The 23,442-nt window shown below is 37.1% G+C and overlaps 1 protein-coding gene across 4 annotated transcripts in view; it reads left to right on the top strand.

Moving 5' to 3' along the window:
• The window catches only part of MLLT6 (MLLT6, PHD finger containing), a 2,458,880-nt gene that overhangs the window by 2,062,793 nt on the left and 372,645 nt on the right, over nucleotides 1-23,442 (top strand). For all 4 annotated transcript variants that reach the window (XM_044055280.1, XM_044055279.1, XM_044055278.1 and 1 more), the window contains exon 10: nucleotides 6,549-6,727. In XM_044055280.1, the coding sequence (XP_043911215.1) occupies nucleotides 6,549-6,727 (179 nt within the window). The remainder of the gene's footprint in view (nucleotides 1-6,548; nucleotides 6,728-23,442) is intronic.

The raw sequence follows: 23,442 nt of genomic DNA, 5'->3' as shown, positions 1-23,442 counted from the left end.
GTGTGTGTGTGTGTGTGTGTGTGTGTGTGTGTGTGTGTGTGTGTGTGTGTGTGTGTGTGTGTGTGTGTGTGTGTGTGTGTGTGTGTGTGGCAGTCCTGTGAATGCCCTCCTTTGGAGGAGTTACCTAGTAACTATGAACCTGTTATCAGTTTGCCATCCATTCCCTATTGCAATATTACTAGCTTATCATTTTTTTTTTTTAATGTAACACAGGCAATTTATTCTTCAAGGGCAACAGGCACTTTATTTGTAGATGAAACAGTGAAGTATAAAGTTGTTTGCTGTTAGCAACCACTTCATTAGTTACAGATCCCCTTAAAGTGGAATTATTTAATGACTTTACTCAGAGATTTTGCATATTTGCTGATATTGGTGGCCTTTTATGGTTGAAATTTTCTGAAATTGGTAGTTTTGTCATTATTGGCTCATACATGTTGTTTCATTGCTTACTAGAAGATTGTTCAAAACTACAAATTTAAAACACATTCTAACAAGTGGTGCTGTATTATACAAAGAATATAATTTAATACAATCAGTAAGGTGAATCAAAGAACACATACATATATGCATGTCCGTAAAAAGGACTCTGTGATTTGAAAACAACCCAAAGGTAAACGTAATCCTCTGCTGGCAAGATGCATTTTCTTTGAAGTTGAGTTTTAATGCTGGTTCAATGAATGTGAGTTTCAAGGGCAGAGAAGTTTGCTGCTCATGCTAAGTCTGTTTTCATTGCAAGACTGTATTGTTTGTTTAGCAAATGGCTCCGTGTTTTTGCTATTTTATTTCAGTTTCTGTAATCATTGTAAAAATAAATAAGAAAACAGTATGCATTCTGACAGGCTTGAACAGTGTTTATGGTAACTGAGGATAAATAGCCAAGTCATGGAATACTGGAGTGGCTGGGGAGGGGGCTGCTCCTGGAGCAGCAGGGGGTTATAGACTATCCATTCAAGTAAAACAAAGCTCATCCCTGTCCATATTCAAATGCAACTTAGATGTAAGGAAGGGTAATAGAAAATGTACTCCAGGATTGCCCCTCATGCCACTAATGGATGGAGGCCGTTCCTAAATGCTGCATTCCTTACATGGGTCCCCTAAAATTATCTATGGTATGATCACAGTTATTTTCACTAGGTCTAATGTACAAATTATTAGCCATGGAATAGGTAAGGCCAATCAGGAAATGTTAATTCAAGGATCAAAGGGGAAATTAGCTAAGCTTAAAATGTCCTCTAAATGAACATGTGTTGTGGTAGTAAATAGTTTTTAAAAAATTGCAGCTTTTAGATCACTAAGTGCCCCTCTCAACCCCCCCACCCGTCTTCAACAGCTGCTAGTGTCTGTGTGGTTTGTAAATCCAAAGGAGCAGTGCGCGTACGTGCTCTAGTTCTGATTTAGGAGAAAAAGATATCTTTTGTCACCAGACTGTTTTTTTAAAACACTCCAGATTGGGAAAACTGCATCATCAAAGATGCCCAGAAGTCATTGCGGTTTAAACTGCAGGAAATTGGAGGCCGATGTGACTGTTAAGTCAGCAGCCTGTCACATAATCTGAGTATGTGATGTGGCTGCTAATTAGTGCAGTTACTCGCACATTTACTTCCTGCTCCTTAACTAGATATAGTTAAGTTGTGAGGGAAAGAGCAAGAGACAGAGGAAATCCATCGATCGGATCAATCAAACTTTAAGGTAAGAGAAGCCAAGGAAGGCTATTTTTAAATTAACCACCCCCAAAAAATAATTAAGTTCTCAATTTTTTTTTCTGGCAGGGCCAACCAGATACTAGTGGTCTGTGTGCTTTGAGGGCTGCTGTTGACTTTTTAATAAAATATCCTGGTGATGTGTCTTGTGGACTGTTGATGCTTTCTTTTTAATATAATACACTGGAAGGGTCCAGCAGATATTAGTGGTCTATGTCTTGGGGGCTGTTGGTGGATTTTTTAACACAGTATCCTGGCAGTGTCAACCAAATCCTAGGGAGACAATGTGTTTCAGGGGCTGTTGATGGATTTTTTTTTAACACAGTATCCTGGCAATGTCAACCAATTTCTAGGGAGACAATGTGTTTTGGGGCTGTTGATGGATTTTTTTTTACTGTACTATCAATGCAGGGTTAACCAGATACTAAGGGAGGCATTGTGCTTTGGAGGCTGCTTGACTGTAGGATGTCTTTTTTTCTAATAAAATATCCTGGCAGAGGTTAGACAGATACTAGGTACGCTGTGTGTTTTGGGGACTGCTGCTGGATGATTTTTTTTAACTTAATATCTTTTAACTTTTTAACTTAATATCTTTTTTTCAGGGTCAGTCAGCATAGATTAGGATGGTGTGCGAATGGTTTGTTGTTGAAACTCTGGCCTTACATGACAAAAATGTGTATAGGTGAACTAAAGTAAGATCCAGCTGCAAGCAGTTGACTATGTGATGCAAAAGAAGTACAGTAATCTAGCCATAGCCAACTCTCTCCAGTATTTTAAACCTTGTAGGCTCAAAGCAGATACTGTGGGTATGCAGTCAGGCTGGGGGGCTATACCTAGTACGTGCGGATGAAGTAAAATGGTAAGCATGATCAGTGTTGTTCCCAGTGTAACATAGCTCTGCCTTGTGAGGTCTTCTGCAGCCCCCCTTTGATTTGAAGTCACCAGCTGCCACTGGAAGGCATGCATGGCTTAAGGAACAGCTCTTACCAGACCATGTCATATCTAAATTGTTGGATGCCCCCTTGCACAAAGACAACTTATTTGGCACTAAGGCAGAAGAGGTCTTAAAAAAGATGGAAGAAAAAGCAAAATCTATGCAGACAGTTAAAGATTTCTTACAGGTCCAGCCACCCAGGTTCAGCAGGCATTGTCCCACCAAGCACTGGTCCTTTCCAGCTCCCACTAAGCCAGTCCAGCCCAGACCCAGGGGAACCAGATCCCCCCCCAAATAGCAGCCACAGGGAATGCAGAGATCTAAGCAGTGGACTACCTCCACTTCAAAACCAGGGAGTTCTAAGCCACCCCCTTATGGTAAGAACTCACAATGACTCACCTCCCCCACCCCCTCCCTCTGCCCACCTTCACTTACCTCTAGGAAGAAAACTGTCCTTTCACGCAAGCACCTGGGCCACCATTACCAACGACTGCTGGGTTATCAACATAGTGTCCCAGGGATACAAATTTTCTTTCCACACCCTTCCTACCCTAAAAGGGTTCCCAGATCCACCTCCAAACCAGTGGGCAGAGGTGCAAAAGCAAATCCTTTCCCTGCTCTCTATGAGGGCAGTAGAGCATGTTCCTGCAGAACAGAGAGGCCAAGGTTTCTACTCCAGACTTTTTCTGGTGCCCAGAAAAGAAGGCACCTGGTGCCCCATCCTCGATCTATCCATTCTAAACACCTTCCTGGTGATTCCAAAATTCAAAATGCTCACCCTCCAGCTGCTGCTACCCATGCTCTCCAAGGATGCTTGGCTAGCCACCCTAGATCTAAAAGAGGCCTAACTCCATGTTCCTATCAGGGAATCATGTAGGAAATATCTCCGTTTCAGGGCAGGATCTCTCAGTTCTCTGTGCTTCCTTTTGGCTTATCTGCTGCTCCCAGAGTTTTCACAAAATGTCTGGCTCCGGCCATTGCCTTTTGCAGACAAAGGAATATCCAGATTTACCTATACTTAGACGACTACTTAATTCAGGCAGACAGCCAGGAAAAGCTGCTCAAGCACCTGTCCTTTGTAAAGTCCCTACTAACCTCCCTAGGATACACAATCAATGAAAAGAAATCCAAACAGGTTCCCACCCAAAGGATTATATTCCTGGAACAAGCCTGGACACAGCATCCCAGATGGCATTCCTTACACCAGAAAAGCAAAATTTCCTGACAGCCTACTTCTCTCAACTAGCCACCAGGCCCTCGCTATCTGCATGGAAGATCCTGCAAGCTCTGGGATTCATGGCATCTTGCATACTACTCATTCTATATGCCAGACTGCATGTGAGGAAACTTCAGTGATACCTAAAAAGCCTTTGGTGTCAACACTCTTCAGGCCTGGAGACTCTTATACCTATAATTCCTTGCCTCAGAAAAGATTTGCTTTGGTGGGCAACAGCATGCTCCCAAAACAAGGGACTACCTTTCTCAGCACCCCCGCTGCCCAGACCCTCACCACAAGTGCATCAGACTATGCCTGGAGTGCACACCTGGATGGCAGGTGCATACAGGGCCAATGGGGCCCACAGCAAATCCCTCTGCACATCAACCAAAAAGAGATGATGGCTGTCCAGCACGCCTTGATAGCTTTCAAGCCCCTTCTCTCCCCAGGGGCTCTCCTGATCAAAACAGACAACACCACTGTAATGTGGTATATCAACAAGCAGGGAGGTACTCACTCCTACCCTCTGTGCAGCTTGGCCATGACCCTTTGGCACACAGCCTCTGCCATGCAACTCCACCTGTTAGCACAATTCCTACCAGATTCTCTCAACTCTCTGGCACACCAATTAAGCAGAAATCTTCTGGAATTGTGGCAGCTCAACAGTAGAACATTTATCCTAATAACTAAGAAATGAGGCACCCCGAAGGGTGACCTCTTTGCTTCCCACACCAACTATCAGCTCAGCAAATTCTGCACCAGGTAACATCACCGCATGGCTTGGAAAGTGGATGTCCCGTCCTTCCCCTGAGTCAGTCTGTCGGACTGTGTCTTTCCTCTCCAGGGTACTGCTCAAAATAAGGGAGGAAAAATCCAAGGACCATTCTCATAGCTCCAGACTGGCCCCGACGGCACTGGTACCCACTGCTGCACAGCCTGTCCCCGCTGCCTCCATGGCACCTTCCTCAGATTCCAAACCTCCTAACCCAGAGGGAAGGGGAATTCATGCACCCCAAATTGCAGACACTCAATTTGTCAGCTTGGCTTATTCCCTAACCCTCAATCAATCTGCCAACCTCAGTAAACAGGTTCTAGATGTTATATGTGAGGCCAGATGCCCTAGCACTAGAAAGTCTTATGCTGACAAATGGAAAAGGTTCTGCACCTGGATTCAGGCTAAGGGAGCCAATACAGCACAGCCCTCCCTCCCTCTCTTTATCCTCTATTAAAATTCATGCCTCTGCTGTCTCTGCTCATTTTCCCACTGAGCAGCCCCTTTTCTCACACCCCTTGATCAAACAGTTCCTAAGAGGGGCTAGCAACTTGAGCGCACCCAGAAGAGCACCAACCCCAGCATGGGACCTTAACTTTGTGTTGGAAAAGCTTACCCTGCCCCCCTTTTAACCAGCTTCTTCTGCGGAGCAAAAATTTCTCTCCTGGAAGACAGCTTTCCTTGTGGCCATCACTTCAGCCAGAAGAGTCTGCAAACACTCATGGCTGTGGAGTCCTTCATCATCTTCCATGTTCTCAGGGTATCCCCCAGGACTAACCCATCCTTCATGCCCAATGTGGTGTCCAGTGTGGCTCTCAACCAATCCATTCATTTGCCCACTTTTTTATCTAATCTCCAGAAAAAGGGGGAAAGGATCATGCACTGTCTAGATGTGCACAGGCAGCTCAGATTCTATCTAGACAGGACTACATCCTTCAGAAAGTCTGATAAATTGCTGGTTAGCTTTGCTACAGGAGTAGAAGGCAAAGCCATCTCCAAACAAGCCATTTCCAAATGGGTAGCCCCTCTGCATCCATTTCTGCTACAAGCAACATGGGAAGCCTCCCCAAAGGGGGTCTGGACTCTCCAACAGAGCAGCCTCAACCTCTGCAGCTTCCCTCAGAGGAGTCCCCACCAGGGACATCCTGGAGGCTGCCACCTGGACATCTGTTCACACTTTTACCAAACATTACCACCTGCCTCTCTTCTCCAAGTCCATGGCAGGGTTTGCCTCTGCAGTCTTGCAGGGCATCCTAGCTAGCCCGTAGTTTCCTTGACTTCCTCCACCCATTTCTTCAGCTTTGGGGATCAACCCAAATGTGATGACTGCAACAGTGAAACATCAACCCAAATGTGATGACTGCAACAGTGAATACAGTCGAACATCTACATTTATGGTAAGTGTACACAACTGTACTTTCTGTAGAATGTAAACATTTGCATACTGTATCACTTTTAAAGAGCCTGTGATCTTAAGTCCACATCCTTGTAAGATATTGCATGTTACCTGTCTGCACCTTTATAACTTTGTTTTAGAACCTTACAATCCACAGTATGATGCAAACTAATAACCAAAAAGAACAGGATGAAGGCTGCTCTAATACCAAAAACAACAAAGCACAAAATGGCACAACTCTGAGAGGTATGCACACAAACAAAAACTTTAATAAATACCAGCAGACGATAAAATTACATAGATGAACACTTAGCACTTTAGTCCCAAGTTAATTCAAGGTGGGATTTCATCAGTGTGTGGCATCTTGTGCTGGGTTGTTTTTCGTATTGGAGCAGGCGTCTGACTCCAGGGACCTTCATCCCATTCCTTTCGGTTATTGTTTCAGAACCACGTTGCTTCTGTTGCTGCAAGCTATAATTCTGTTGTATATTTTTTTTTCTCTCACTAGTCCCTCTCTCATTTTTTCCTAGGGATTTACACAAGTAATAAGGATCCTATATCCCATAGAGGAGGGGTGTTAAGAACCTCTTGTAGTACACCATTGTCATCCAGTATCCTTCCTCTTCCAGGAGGCACGTCTGTGCCACAGCTGAGCCGATCCTCCTTACCCAGCACCATAACAGCTTCATCAACCTTGTCTGCTACCCAGGTAAGCCTCCACATCTACGTGTGATGGTGCTGAAAGTATATGAACAGGAGCCAGAGCAACTTAATATCTATACACGGAGGGCTGGGGAAAAGTGTGCGTGTGCATGTGTGTGTGTGTGTGTGTGTGTGTGTGTGTGTGTGTGTGTGTGTGTGTGTGTGTGTGTGTGTGTGTGTGTGTGTGTGTGTGTGTGTGTGTGTGGTGCTGGTTATTGGGAGACGGGACTGAAGTATGTACTTACTACTTGGGAATTAGTGAAGTCAAAGATGGCAACATCATTTCTGAAGAATGTTGATACAAATACTGGATGCATAGTTTGAGGATTGAGGGAGGACAGTTTAGAGGTAACGTGATAAAGTATTTGTTACACACAGAAAAGTTTCTAATCACAGTACACTTATAAGAGAAAATTATGAAAAAGAAACAGTGCTAGAATTCAGGTATATGCGGAACTATCTCTGTTGTATGCGTGCATAGGACATCCACTGTGTAAGAGGACGCAAGGTATTTGCTGTATAAGAATGTTTATGATATCTGCTAAGTAAGAGGACACAGATTATCTCTGCCGTATGAATGGATAGAATATCCACTGTGTAAGAAGACACAGGATACATCTGCTGTATAGGAGTGCATAGGATATCCACTGTGTAAGAAGACACAGGATATATCCGCTGTATGAGTGCATAGGATATCAGCTGTATGTAAGAGACAGGATATATCTACTGTATAAGAGTGCGTAGAATATGGATATATCTGCTGTATAAGAAGCATGCATAGAATATTTGCTGCATAAGAGGACAGAAGAAGTATATCAGTGCATAGAATATCCACTGTTTAAGAGGACATAAGGTATCTCTGCTGTACAAGACAGCATTAGGATATCCGCTGTGTAAGGACGACACAGGATATCTCTGCTGTATAAGCGCGTATAGGATATCTGCTGTATAAGAGAACAAAGGATATCACTGCTGTATAAGAGTGCATCGGATGTCTGCTGTGTAAGAGGACACAGGATGTGTCTTCTGTATAAGAGTGCATAGGATATCTGTTATGTAAGAGGACACAGGATATCTCTATTGTATAACAGTATGTTGGATGTCCACTGTTTAAGAGGACACAGGATGTCTGTTGTATAAGAGTGCATTGGATATCCTGTGTTAAGAGTATACTGTATATTTCTGCTGTATAATAGTGCATAGGATATCCGCTGTATAAGGTGACACAGTATATCTGTGCTGTATGAGTGTATAGCATACCTCTCAACTGTCCAGATTTTTGCCTTATATTTTTTTGGCTGTTCCTCCTAAAATTTGTGGTTTTCTAGCAAATCACTGGGATGATCTGAGAATTGAAGTCACTAAATAATGACATACATATGAGCTTCAGACTTCAGATCCATCAGGCAATGCATGCTAGCACAAACTGTGTTATTCTAGCAACTTTCTAAATTTAGAACAGCAATATTTAACATTTGTACCTATTTTGGGGCCTTTGTGCCCCCCCCCCCCCCCATTATGTCAGGCTTTGTCCAGATTTCTAGCACTAAGAGGTTGAGAGGTGTGGTGCATAAGATTAAGTATCATGTTTATTCTTAACAAAATGTATATTAACTTGTAGTTTTTTATTTATTTTTTTGACAAATTAGTCAAATAAAATGTTTATAAGTTTATGTAAAAGGAAACTGAAAAACAGATGTATGATTATGGAATATATAGTTTTCACATAAGGGGTAGCTTTATATTTTAAGTGTTTTATAATTGTATTTTTTTCTGTTTTTACAGATAGATAGTTGAAGGCAAAGTAAATGCTGAAGGAGTTAAGGGATGTTATGTTTAAAAGTATCAGATATTCGTGAAAACCAGATTAGTCAGCAGTATGCTCTGCCCTTTTCAGTTTGGGGGATGAGTCCTTGCAAGCATTTCTGTGAGATGCTGTCTACTTGTACTAAATGTTAAAAAGTTGTAAGCCAATAAATCTTAAGAACAGGTGGTCTCTGTTTTAAAAGGCATATTGTCAAGTGTTTACATAAAGCTCTAAGTGAGGATCACAAGGACATAAAATATTTAAAAAATGTGTTTTTTTTCTTAAAAGCCATGTTATGTCAAAAGTTCTGCATGCATGAAATTGATAAGAAAAAATATATAAATGTTATATTTTCCTCCATACTTTGAGACTGATTTAAAAATTTTAGTAGACAGTCTCCCAGCACTGTTTATGGAAGAAACAAGTACTTTGCATATTCTGAAGAATTGTTCTTGACTCAAGACTGAAAGGTAAATGGTGCCCTGACTTGGATTCTGAACTTTGGTATTGCTGCAGGGCAGTGTGGAATAAATTACAAGGGCCCAGCACAGAAAGTTCTTCTGTCAGTTCCACTCTGCTTTGTATGGAATAGTCAGAAATTCGGATACCTAAGTAAAGTTGTTAACTATTCAGGGTGTGCAAACATGCTATATTAAAAATGGGGAAAATGAATATTTGAAAGATGCTTTTTTTCTCTCTTTTAGATAATTGTAGTTAAAAAAGTGGAATGAGTGAGCAACTGTTTTGTTGAATGACTGGGTTTGCTTGTTAGGTATATGTAAAGTAATAATGAGAGGGCCCCCACAAAAATAGGAAAAAGTTTATTTATATGTATGCGCATACAACAAAAGAAAAAGTTAACGCAAGGAGGTGCCATGTGTCGAGGGCGGTACCGTGAAGACTAAAAGTTAAGTGGAATGAGAGATGTTTTGTGTTTAATGTATGAGTGAAAAGAAAGAGAGAGAAAAAATGAAAAAAGAGAGGTTAAAGTTAAATGAAGTTCATGAGCCTGTAGCATGCTGGGACGTAGGTGTGTGTTTGGATTAATCAAGTTTATGAGCATATTGCATACTGGGACATAGGTGTGTGTGTGTGTGTGTGTGTGTGTGTGTGAATCAATCAAGTGCATGATTCTATAGCATGCTGGGACATAAGGTGTGTATGTTTAAACCAAATTCATGACCCCATAGCATGTTGGGATGTAGATGTGATTGTGTGAAAGTGCCATCAGAGGGTGTGAAAGAGTGGTCAGTTCTGGACACAGTACCTGTCTGTTCCGTCATCTCGATCGCAGTGCTGGAGCTGTAAATTTTGAGCTCGTGATGGAAAGAAAGCAAGGGGGGGGGTGTGGGAAAAGGCTGATCAAAGCCTTTCCTTTGTCCGACAAAATCCTACCCTTTCCTTCCTGATTGGTGTGTGGACTGATGTAGTCATTCTTCTTTTCTGAATTACTAGGATACAGGATCTACAAGGTAAGCTTTAACAGAAACATGGGAACAAAGTTAAGTAGGCAGGATCAAATCCCTATAAAGGTAACACCTGCATTTTTTATGTATCATAATTATGGAAAGGAAAATTGATAAGTATTTAAATGGGTGGTTTCAGTTAACAAAAATTGTTCTGGTGAACTATTTCCATTAAATGAAACATGATAAAAATAAGTTAGACAGTTTAAAGGGTATTTTGAAAAAAGAAAAACAAGGTAAGTGGCAAGCAATGGGCAGTATTTTTTCTTGGTATACTGAAGCTCTTAAAAGGGAAAATAAATCGGCATTAAGGGGATTACAAAATACTAACAAGAAGTTGCTACAACAGGTGAAAGAGGTTAAAAAGCCAGTACAGACCAGTAAAAAGGGATCACTTTATCCTGTCTTGGCAGGATTGAAAAAACTGGGAATGGCCAAAAAGCAGAGACTTCAAAAGAGGATGATAATCCTCCAGTAGCTACTGCATCCCCACCACATTTACCAATGTGGGTGGCTCCTGTACAAAATTCTGCTGTTTCTCAGACCCTTGCATTTTGGACAACTGTCCAGTAGACACCAGGTCAGCGCAGTACTGTTACACCTCAACCTAGTTCCCCTGTTCAACCCTCATCTACAGGACAGGCATCTGCAGTTGCAGAGGTTTATACGTCTTCTTCTTCTTCTTCTCAATTCCAACAAGACTCTACCTCTCCAACAGGAACACTAGCATTTAAAGGAGTACCGCACCCACAGACTCAAAAAACATGTTTAAAACATCTTGGCATGATGTTTCCTACACTTTAACAGCACTCTGGGATTATTTACAGGATTTTAAATATTTTTATATGTAATTCCAGACTCTGACTACCTGGAGGCTGGCATATTGACGTGGTTTGGATAAATCAGGTTGCCATCCAGTATCCCAGAAATCATTGTTTGGCTCAAAAATGTTACATCATGCAGGCCTCCATTTGCCTAAAGTTCCTGTCATTTCATAGATGTTGCATGCGTACAAAGTACTGAGTAAAATAGAACAGTGTAAGTAACATCCCCTGCTGCTGGATGACTACTTAAAACAGAAACAGTGCAAATGCCACAGAACACACTCAAAGTGCTGTTTACTGCTGCCTTTTTTTCTAATTTAGTTTAAATGGCACTAATTTGTGAGACAATGAATTCCAGTCCATTTACTTCTCCCCTCCCCCATAACACTTCGCTCCCTAGCTGTCAAGGTCCTGAGGGTAATTTGACCTGGTAATTCCATTGATTGGCAGATCTCAGCAGGGTGCTTGACTCATGCAATTTAATCTTTGCTCTAGCATTTCCTTTGTTAGAGGGGGACATTTTTTTGCTGCACTATAGCCATGGCCTTACTTGACTGCCATCACATCCAGTAAGGTCTTGCACCAAGGAGCTAAAGAATAAAACATTTATACTATTAACCATTTTAGATCTTTATTAATTTAAGTGTTAAGGTATCACTTCATGCTTCCACCTTGTTAAAAATTGAGATTTATATGTGCAAAGTGTGATGGTATGCAGTGTTTGCCTTCATAACTCCACTTGTTGGTTTGCAAAAAAAAAAAAAAAAACTTTTGCAGTGTCCCTGGATTTGTCTTTGTACATACAAACCACATTGCTATATTTTCCCCTTCCTTTTTCTTGTGTCCAGAAGTCACTTATAACAAAGTAATTTTTTATTGATTTTTTTTTTTAAATAAAGGACATCAAGGTTAACTTACCTTGAATCAGATAATGGATGCCACTGCAAAGAATCACTGTTGAAATATTTGTGAATGGACAAAATCCCTTACTAAATCTATTTGCCAGCCTCCAGTTCAATTGGTGCTATGGCTTTAATATATTGGTGTGTTTGCTCATGCCTTCCAAATAGATCCACAATTACATACCAGTTTTGCAGTGTAACCACCCGACATGCCCATACACCTTTAGCCATCAATATGCAGCTACTCCTGTTCATGTGAGTATGTGAGTTAATTTTCAGACTTAAGGTGTGGAAGCTGCACTGAATAATTCTAGGTGCTTGTTCAGGTTTCACATGGTGTTTGCTTAGAGCTACTCTCATGTTAAGCCGCTATGAATATGTTGCACTGCCACCTCTGATACCAGGGTAATGTTTTAATCTTTCTATTCCTGCACTGCACACTAGCAGTATCTGGTGCAAATACAACAGAGAAGTATGTAAGTGATACACCACCTAAGCATCATTTGCCATGCAGAATGTACAAGTAAGCAAACCAAATTTCTGTGTTTCCAAACATCGGTGTTACTACACTACTACTGAATAAAATGAACAGCACTCAGGCTGGGGGAAGGAGAAGGGAGCCATGACATCACAGAATGGGTGAGTCTTACTATTTTAGTTAGAATCAAATGCCGGCTGTGGTGATGTCACTTTGGGGGAGGGAACTGATTAAAAAAAAAAAAAAAAAAAGTACCTGCACTGCCTGGCCTCGATGATGTCAGTAATTGGGTGACTCCAGCAAGCTTTATTCAAACGTGAGAGAATCATTTTGTAAGTGAAACCATCACAGTATGAGAAGGTAGGCTTCTGTTACAGAAGTAAGGGGAATTATAAAAATTGTAAATGCTTTATTGTTGTTGCTTTACAGAGGACAATGTAAATAGGGAGAAAAAGGGCCGTGAAGTTGAGGAATACATTAGAGAAACCTATTGTACTCCTATACCGACAGTCCGCCATACACAATCACACCACATGGTAAGATAAGAGGTTGTTGCCTCTGGAGAGGATCTTTTGGCACCTCTTAAAAAAATATCAGAGGCTAATAATAGAGAGCTTGTTCATTGCTGTTGGACCCCTGCTGATTTGCCTAGTATGTCCAAGGTTTAAGGAGAAATTAAAAACTATAACAGAATGTTATAACCCTACTTTGACAGATTTAAACCAGCTGCTTTGAGTAGTCGCTTCAGATGAAATAAGAAAACATTTAACTTAAAAAGGCTAAAATAACAAATTTTATTCTCACAGGAAATGCACTAATAGAAGGACAGCATGGTTAAATAAAATTACAGCAGTGTGTCAAGTTAGGACAGACTGGTCTAAGGTACAAGCATGTAAGCAAAATAAAGGGGAAGCCCCTGCAGATTGAGTAGTCTTAAAGCAGTGTTTGCTAGACATTGAGGGATGCCAGATCCAGAAGGACAAGCTAAGTCAGCTATTGCAGCTGCTTTTGTGCAGGGTCTGCAAGCCCTTGTACAAAATCAAATAAAGCAAGTGCTTATAGGCTGGCAAGGAAAGGACTTCTTGACTGTACTAAGTGCTGAAAATCACTGTACTGAGTATCAGAAAAAAACAAACAAACAAAAGATACTAAGGATAAGCGGTTAACTTTGCAAATAAGATAGTTAAAATCCCCAATGGGATGAAGCAGAGGCAGGAAAAGGGGGAGATTGTTTGAGAGTTTAGTAAGAGTGCTAGTCAAGGGGAACAAAGTGCAGCTGGGTGGCAACAATGAGTTGGCAGTGCCCCTCCTGCCTCATCTGATGGATCTTGCTTCAGTTGTTGAGAAGCGAGACATTGGATAGGAAAATGCCCACAGAAGTGAGTGCAGAGAGTCCAAGATACTTGGACTAAATGGCAGCCACATTATAACAATGCTGCATCTCCTCCACTATCTCCTCAAACTGGAAGGAGTCGGGAATCACAGTACTGACTATGTTAAGTAATAAAACAAAAATAAATCTTAATTCTCGGCCGTCAGTAGATAAAAGGGACTCTATGTTAAGGTAAACATAACGTAAAGGCAGTTAAAGTACAGAGACTACTGTTAACATATCCTGTTTCAGAACCTGTAACCATTTCTTTAGGACCAATTGAAAAAAAAGCATTCTTTCCTTTTGAGTACTACTACACAGGTAAATTTGCTAGGGAGAGACCTGTTATGCAAACTGGGTTGTACTATTTACTGTACACCAGAAGGGGTGTATTTGGATGTTCCAAAAGATTCAAAGGTGAAAGCATTAGTCTTAGCAAAAAACTGTGCAACAGGCTGTTAAAGGCATACAGACAGCTGAAAAACTGCTGCACAAGGTACCTGCTAACTTATGGGCTATACATGTTAATAAAGTAGGTATCTTAAAATCTGCAAAACCAGTGACAATAAAATTGAATCCATCCAAACTTCTCCCTAGAGTTCCACTAAAACATGAAGCAGAACATGAAATCAAACCTGTAATTCAGTACTTGATAAGAAGAAATAATAGTGCCAGTTAAAAGCCCTTGTAGTACTGCTATTCTCCCTGTAAAAAAAGCCAAGAAAGGATACCTAAAGGTTTGTGCAAAATTTGAGGGCTGTAAACAATGCAGTATTGCCAACGTTTCCTGTGGTTCCAAATCCAGCAACAGTACTGAGTTGCTTAACACCTACAGCAATTTTTTTTGTGATAGATCAGTGTTCAGCATTCTTTTCTGTACATATCCATCCATAAAAGTCAGTTTCGGTTCGGTTTTACTTAATAAGGGACAGCAGTATACATGGACATGGTTACCGCAGAGATACATTCGACTTCCTTCATTATTTTCTCAAATTTAAAAAAAAAAAGATTTGAAAGATGTGACATTTCCAGGTGGATCTGTGTTTGTGAAATATGTAGATGATTTACTAATAGCATCTGATTTCTTTTCGGCTGTCAGTATGATATAATGCATCGTTTAGCTATCCTTGCAAAAAAAGGACATAAGGTGTTGAAAAAAAAAAGTTACAGCTATGGTCATCTCAGGCATGTTATCTTGGTCATCTAATATCTCAGGGTAGCAGGCAGTTGTTATGATCTCATATTGAGGCAGTAGTTAAAGCCCCACATCCAGCTACTCAGCGTCAGCTTAGATCTTTCTTAGGTATGACAAAGTGTTGCAGACAATGGATTTCTAACTATGCAGAAATTGATAAATCTTTGACAAATCTTTTAAAAAAGGATACACCAGAGCCCCTCCCTTAGGATAGTGAAGAAAAAATTAATTTCAGAATTTAAAGCAAGCTTTAGCTACTGCCAGTCCCTCATTCTGTATCATCTCTCTCTTACTAAAAATAAAAGATCACCCCCCTCTTGACTGCACGTCTAACTAAATAGAAATGTACTCGTCTCTTTGATCCATCTATTTCTCTCACACAGTGTCCTGTTCTAAATCCTGCATCTTTGTTGTCTACTGTTAAGGATGGTAAAGAGCATGATTGTGTGTGTCTGACTAATTATCTGCTTTCTCCTAGGAACGACTTAAAAAACACTCCTACACCCAATGATGAACTGGACCTATTTGTAGATGGTTCTTGTGAAAGAGATCAACATAAAAATTTGGTTGCAGGAATATCGGTCTGCACCACTAATGATGTTTTGCTTCAACAAAGATTTGAGAGTGTATATTCTGCCAAGGTAGCTGAGTTAGCGGCTCTACAAAGAGCTTGTGAGTTTTCCAAAAACAAGACTGTTAATACATTTACTGATATCAGGTATGCCTTTGGCGATGTACATAATTTAGGCCATCTCTGAAAACAGAGGGGATTTTTTAACTTCAGTAGAAACTCAAATTAAAAGTTCTTTCTATGTCAATGATCTGTTAGACGCTCTTTTGTTACTTAAAAAATTATCAGTAGTCAAATGTAGTGCCCATCAAAAGGGTGTAGATAGGGGGCGGAGCCTAGATGGCCAACTGGTAACAGCATTTTTTCAGAGCTCCACAAAATCAGCTTTAAAAAACAGGAAAAAATTAATATTATCACATAAAAACAATCAAATACTATTGATAAGCCTTTATACTAACTGGATATAAATTTTGGTATCATTTCTTCAATATTTTCCTGTCAAACCAACCTGGAGAATATTATTACTTGTGGATATGAGCAACTCAAAGAATTCACACTCTGAAACACCCTTGAAAAAAGAGATTCAGTTGATATTGTCCACTCTACAGGAACTATCCTTGAAAATGGATGGTTTCAAGGACAACCTTGAAAATCTAAGTGAAAAATGTCAAAAACAAAGTGATGTTCTTAGAGAATTATTGCAGCAACAACAAACACAAATCTCAGACATCGAGACTTCTCTCTGTGATATAGATGGGAGACTGAAAGAGGAAGAAATTCAAAGCAATTTCCTTTTACAGCAGAACAATTGGCTTATCAATAAGATAGATGACCTAGAAAACAGAGAAAGGCGAACAAACATCAGAATATTTGGTCTTCCAGAAAAAATTGAAGGTGAGGACATTATTTTATTTTTAAACTCATGGCTACCTGAAATTTTGGACTTAAAAGAAGGGCTATCTAGTGGCATAGAAAGGGCTCATAGAGCCATAGGCAAAGCTATGTCTTCCTCACCCAATGCTTCTCCTAGATCAAGAACTTTTACTTAAATCAGTGTGGAGTAATAGTCCTTTAAAATACAATCAACATCAAATAAGATTCGATAATGACTATTCTTCCAGAGTCCTAGAAATGAGGAAGAAAACATGGCCACTTGTTAAAATGCTTAAAAAAGTAAAATAAAAGCACAACTTGTGTATCCTGCAAAAATCAAGATCCTCCACTTAAACAAAATGAGAACTTTTAATAATTTAGAAGAGGCAACTTATTTTATCAAAAATAATAACAATTCCAGAGGAAATGGACGGGGCATCATCTTTGTCTTTAAAAAGATCTCTGGAGAAAAATTCTTGGACTGATGTCAAGAAGAAGAAACAAATAACTGATTCAAAAAGCACAGCAGTTACAAGTTCTCTCAAAGATTCAACTAAAAAATGAAACGTACTCTAAAATAAACTAAGCGTATGTATAACATTTGATTTATATTGCTTATCTAAGCGTATGTATAACATTTGATTTATATTGCTTATCTAAGCATGTGTATAACATTTGATTTATATTGCTTATCTAAGCGTGTGTATAACATTTGATTTATATTGCTTTTTACTATATTTCTCTTCATGTTTATCACTCTTTGTTTTCTTCATTGTTTTCCCTGCTCTTTAATATTTTTCTGTCTCCTTTCTCTATGCTATAAACACTTTTATGAGTTTAAATTACCTCAAAAGTAAATCTAATTGTTATATTATTGATAAATAACACTGACTAACAGTTGTGTATAATTTTGTTCTTATTTTGACATGATTCGTTGAGATAGAAAGGTAGGGAAGGGATGGTATGATATAGAGGCATATGAGATTGGTACGAAGTTTAGATCGTGCATATATGTTAAAAGTTTTTTTTTAATTAAAATATTTAACTTTAAAATAAATAATTGGATAAAAATGTTGAGAGACAATAAATAATGTCTGTTTTAAAGCCTAGTTTACTTCTAGTTCGTAAAACAGACTATTTTTCAAATTTTAACGTTCTTTCGTGAAGCACGAATGTAAAACATAGTTCAGAAGAGTTTCCGCGAGCTACTAAGAACGCCAAATCACTCACAGCTTTCTGGGCACTTAAAAAGGGAATTAACTCCATGTATGTATGTATGTATGGATCAGTCTTAAAATTGGATGCTAATATATGCTTCTTTTTATAAAGCATCTCTACAACTCAGTAAAAAGAAAGGAATGCAAAATGTATTATGAAGGACAGTGTTTACTACTGCACATGTTTAAATCCTTGACACAGCTTTCTGTGCTAAATCAGACACATCTTACAATTTATTACCCGGTTATTTACAGATATACTTGTCTTGATACTGTTCAGAAATTACAGTAACTTTCTGTGATGACATGTCATGTTATGCCTAACAGGTGTTTCGTGATTAATAAATATTGGCAAGCCTACCATATATCTTTTTATAACAAAAAACTATAGGACATCTGTATTTCAAATAAGTATAAGTAGTTGGTTTTACATTCCTTACCTCACAAACAATGAATTTGAAATCATAATTAGTATGCTGTATTGATCTCAAGTAAAGAATTCCCATTCCACTGTCTTAATTTGGTTTCAGATGTTTTTGACATAATAAGTTTTCTCTTTATCTGCTAGATTTAATCTTTAATTGATGAATGGATGCTCTTGAGCTTGTTCATCAATGTCCGAACAGAGCTCTGATATGCTAGTTGTTGTAGACTAGTGGTGTTGTTATAGCTGGACTATCTGTGGTTTTTTGGGGTCGGATGTTAGGTAAATTAGCTAGGTGTTGTTATAGCGAGACTGTCTATGGTTTTTTGGGGTTGGATGTTAGGTAAATTAGCTAGGACAGTATAATGAGGAGAATAAGCGAATATGCTGTTTGTAACAGGATCGAGAGAAGTAGAAATAGGACAGGGGGAAGGTCGAGGTGAACATAGGGAATTACTCAGTATGTAATGGCTTTGGGGATGTTGGCAGGCAATAGTACTGGCAATTAAAATGGCTAAGTGTAGAAATATATGTATGCTTCAAGAATGACAGCGTAGTAGTAGGTCAGTTCGAGACATTGTTTTGCATCACAGATGCTGTGACAGGTCTTACACAGTTTGTACCATGTCAGACAGCTAGATAGGCTATATTCATGAAAAAAGATTAGCAGTTGTAGCTTTCCTGAGTGGGGATAATCACAGCAGAGTTTTGGTTAGCTGGTGATTGGTAGCGGCTCTTTATGATGCCGCGGTATTAAATTTCAACACCAGAAAGATAGATTTTCACATAGCCACTTTTGATTGTTGTTTCCTTACTGACTGATAGAACTGAACTGATATATACATCACCATGAGTTCCTTATTGCTATTCTACAATAATAAATGTGATGGGATTATATTTGCAAGAATCTATCTATGCCTTGCATAGAGGTGCTACTATAATGTTTATGCTTGCAAATCTAAAGGGGTACTTTATAATAGAATTTCTTGTAGATACAACTTGACCAAATTTAATCTCACAACATATTCCAAATATAAATTATTTGATTTCCCATCAGAGTCTTTACTGAATTTAGTCTTTATTTGTTCTCTGTTTGTCTTTTATTAGCCTTTGTAGGGTATGTACTTTCCTAATTGCTAGGTCACATAATTACACTGAAGAAAGTATTATGCAGCATTTCTTTCCACATTACCTGTCTTTTGTTTTCTTTCAGTTTATTCTTATTTTACCATAAGCAATGTATATCACATATTTGTTTGTCAAAAATTATTCAGTCCATTTTACATATGTTATTTGAGTAAGTGCCATGTTTTGTAGATTCTCGCTTGCAATCCATTTATCTGTAGCAAACTAAACCCAATTTAAAATAATGTGAGCAGACTAATGTGATCTTTTAAGGGGACAGAGGTAAGGATTCTTATTAAGATAGAAGATGAGACACATAGAACAGATGGTGCATAGATGTATCTATACCTGCTAAAATCACAAGACTCTGGGCTTGTTATAAATTCAGATTTCTTTTTCAAGTTGTAAATTGCATCTGCACTTTAATGGCACACAGACATAGTGCTAATTATTTCTTAACCACATGTAGCTGCCAATTTGTTTATGATAAAACTTGTAAAATCTTTAACATTTAGCAGAAAATGCTACTAAACTGACAATAACTTTTCTCTTATTAGGTTATTTACTTATTCACAGATAATTGCATCTATGTTATTAACTTTTATTGGGGAATTCAAGGTGATAGATCTCTTCGATATACCTTTGAAATAAAGTTTATAGCAGAAAGAATATTTTAGTAAAACACAAATATCTGTTAATATTTGAAACAACCAGCATAAGCACTATAGCTGACTGTCTTTCTTAGTTATGTATTAGTACAAGCCAACTTCAAGATATTGAAATACTATAGACATGCCATACTATGGTCAATATTTCATGTGTTCACTCTATACATGAAGGTTAAAATAGAACATGATTCACAGTTCTGAACATAGTAATGTAATTTCTTATTATAAATTTCAAATCCAGCATCTGTAGTTTGCACATGGAATCATTCACTGGTTTTCCATGTTAACATCATTTTGTGTGCAAATATAACACAGTATAACATATATTCAAGGTTATTAAGCATGCTGTAATAATTTCTGATTTGTGCACAAGTTGTTATGATCTTGATAATAACATTGGAATGCATCTTCAGTTTCAATAGGAATATGTATGTGTAGAGATACATATGGTATGATATAATGTTGCATTTCACACAATTTCTAAGGTGATGACCTCACGGAACATATTGTATATATTTGAGTATCGGGTCCAATGAAAAACCTTTAAAGATTTTTACTAAGTTACTTCTCAAACATATAAACTTGACATGGGAAAATGCACTATAGAGCATAACAAATGTAGTAATATATGTATGAATATCAGTGTAATACTTAATATGGCATGACTTATGAATCAGTTCAAAGGTGCACAAAACTTGTTTAACCCATAGAAAAGACTGACTTATAATGATTTCTGATGGGAAATTAAAGTTATTTGTCATTCTATTGTTGCTCTCATATTAAAACCACTAAGATTAACATATCTCCAGTAAATCATTATGGAGCTTACAGAAAATTATTTGCTGTTAAGGTATGAGGGACAATCAGTTGGATTTTTTTTCATCTAACAGATTGGGAATGTATATCATTCCATGTCTACTAGGAGTAATTTGGTATTACTATTTTTTATTACTAGATGTAGTTGATTTTGTTTTTAAATTTTTTCATTCTTATGGGCATGAGTTGGACTACAACATATATCTAACAACAGAAAAAGATAGGAATGAAGAGTCACATGAGCAATCTATATATCAAAATAGAGTACTGGGTTGGGTTTGAACCATAAATCTTACTGAACTAAATAACTTACATGGACTTGACATTGCTTTCTATAAATGTTAATGGCTTGAATAACCCTAAGAAAATATCTAATTTATTAAGATATCTAAAAATTAATAAAGCACAAGTAATATTTCTCCAAGAGTCTCATTTTAATACAATTGATAAACATATCTGGAATCCAAATGAATACTTAATATTAGCCCATTCCTCACATAAAAAAAAACAATAGGAGTAATAAGTTGGTGGAAAAAAAGTATTATTAATCCTCAAATTATTTACAGTTATGAAGATAAAGAAGGTCTCTTAACAATAGTCATAATAAAATATAATAATAGAATTTGGACATTAGTAAACGTATACTGGATAGTAAACGTATACTGGATTCCTGGTATGGGTATCGGAACTGCAAAAAAAATTAGATTTTATAAGTAACACGTATAAAGGCAATTTGATATTGGCTGGAGATTTTTATTTTATTTTAGATAATTCGGAAACTAGAAATATTAGAAACCCACGTCTCAAGCCAATAGCTAAATTTCTCATTAAATGGATTGAGATTCATAATGTAATTGACAAATACAAATTTAAAGAAAATAACTCATTACTATTTTCTCATCAAGACTATAGATTTAGCACTCATACTAGAATAGATAAAATTTATGTTTCACATGATATAAACACAAAAATAGTAAATTTTAAAATAATTCATTGTCCTATTTCAGATCATAATGCTCTTCTCAAAACTCAAACGGAATTTAGAAAACTAAATTTCTTAACAAGAATACCAGCCTATATTACAAAATTAAAAGAATTTAAACCCTGGCTAAATCTAGAATTACAATTTTTAGACACTAATTATACTGAAGATTTAAATATAATAATGATTTGGGATACATTAAAGTCTGTATATATGGCAAAATTCTTGCATGGTGTAGAAATAAAAGAAAAGAATGGGAATCAGAGTTAGACGATATACAAAAGAAGATCATAAGTCTTAAAAATAAGGACCTAATAAACAATACTGATGATAAAAAAATTGAGGATTTAAATAAAAAATATAATGAAATTCTTACTCATAAAACAAATCTAGCATTGGAAAGATTAACATTAAATTCTTACTCCACATCACCAAGATACATGCATAACGTAGCATCCAGGGTAAAGAAACAATCCAGACTAAATAACATTACGAATATCATTCATGAAGGGAAAAATAACAAAAAGGTTTCTGATATAAGCGAGATTCTTGATGCATTCAAATTTCATTATATGAAGCATTATGATTCGGACAAAAACACTAATAATCACCTAAATCTAGATTTGAAATTTACCAAAGTAATGAAATTACCTGAAAAAATGAAATTGGATATACAAAATCAAATTACACACAAAGAAGTTACAAATAGTATTAAAGAAAGCAAAAGTAATAAAGCCCCTGGAATGGATGGTATTATAATAGAACTATATAAAATGTTTCCACCATCCATAACCTCACTATTTCACAAAATCTTGCTAGAAGTTCAAAATAATAATATAATTCCACCTTCTTGGAGGTATTCACTAATAACACCCATAATAAAAGAAAATAAGGATCCTACACAATGTAATTCTTATAGACCGATTTCATTACTCAATAATGATTATAAAATCTTTGTCTATTTTAGTGAACAGAATTAAAAAATCTTTAATACACGTAATAAATGAAGATCAAATGGGCATTATTTATAATAGACATACCTATGACAATATTCAAAGAGTATTGACACTTATAGAGTATCTAAATAGACAAGATCAGGAAGCCCTGTTAATAACTCTAGACATAGAAAAATCCTTTGATTCACTAAATTGGGAATATTTATTCAGGATTTTAACTCTATATGACTTTCCTCCTACATTTGTCTCATTAATAAAGAATATATATAAAAATAATCTAGCATATGTAAATTTTTTTATTTTTTTATTTTTATTTTTAATATTAAATCAATATTAATTTTTTTTATTTTTATTTTTAATATTAAATTAATATTAAATTTAATATTAAATTTAAATATTATTTGTTTTAATAAAAAATAAATAAAAATAAATAAAATATATAAAAATAATCTAGCAAATGTAAAATTAGGACCTTTTACTTCTGAATCTATAGCTATAACAAAAGGAGCAAAACAAGGTTGTCCTATGTCCCCTATATTATTCGCTCTCGCCATTGAACTATTTGCTTCTTCAATTCGGTCTAATACAAAAATAACAGGCATTGATGTATATGGGAAATATAACTCTTAAGATTATGTTATTTGCAGATGACATATTGCTTACACTATCTACTTCAAAATGATCTCTAAAAGAATTAGAGAAGGAAGTAGAAAATTTTTATTTGATTTCAGGTCTCCATTTTAATAAGTCAAAGTCTAACTTCATGTTATTAAACAAAAAAAGGACTTAATAATAGAAGGGAATCATATAATGGGCAAACAAGTCTCTACAATAGCTTACTTGAGGATGACCTTATGTAATAATGTAAAAGAAACTCTTTCTATAAATTTCAAAAATATCTTAGATAATTTAAAAAATATATATTAAAATGGAATAAAATGTATCTAACCTTAGAAGATAGACTTCAGTTAATAAAAATGATTCTCTTACCAAAAATGTTATATATAGCACAAGCCATTCCTATGATACCAGATAAACATATTTTA

The sequence above is a fragment of the Protopterus annectens genome, chromosome 13.part0 (assembly GCF_019279795.1).
Source record: "Protopterus annectens isolate FY-2018-M chromosome 13.part0, PAN1.0, whole genome shotgun sequence".
NCBI classification, from domain to species: Eukaryota; Metazoa; Chordata; order Ceratodontiformes; family Protopteridae; genus Protopterus; species Protopterus annectens.
Note: the sequence above shows the minus strand (reverse complement) of the source record. Positions and strands in the feature narration are given on the sequence as shown.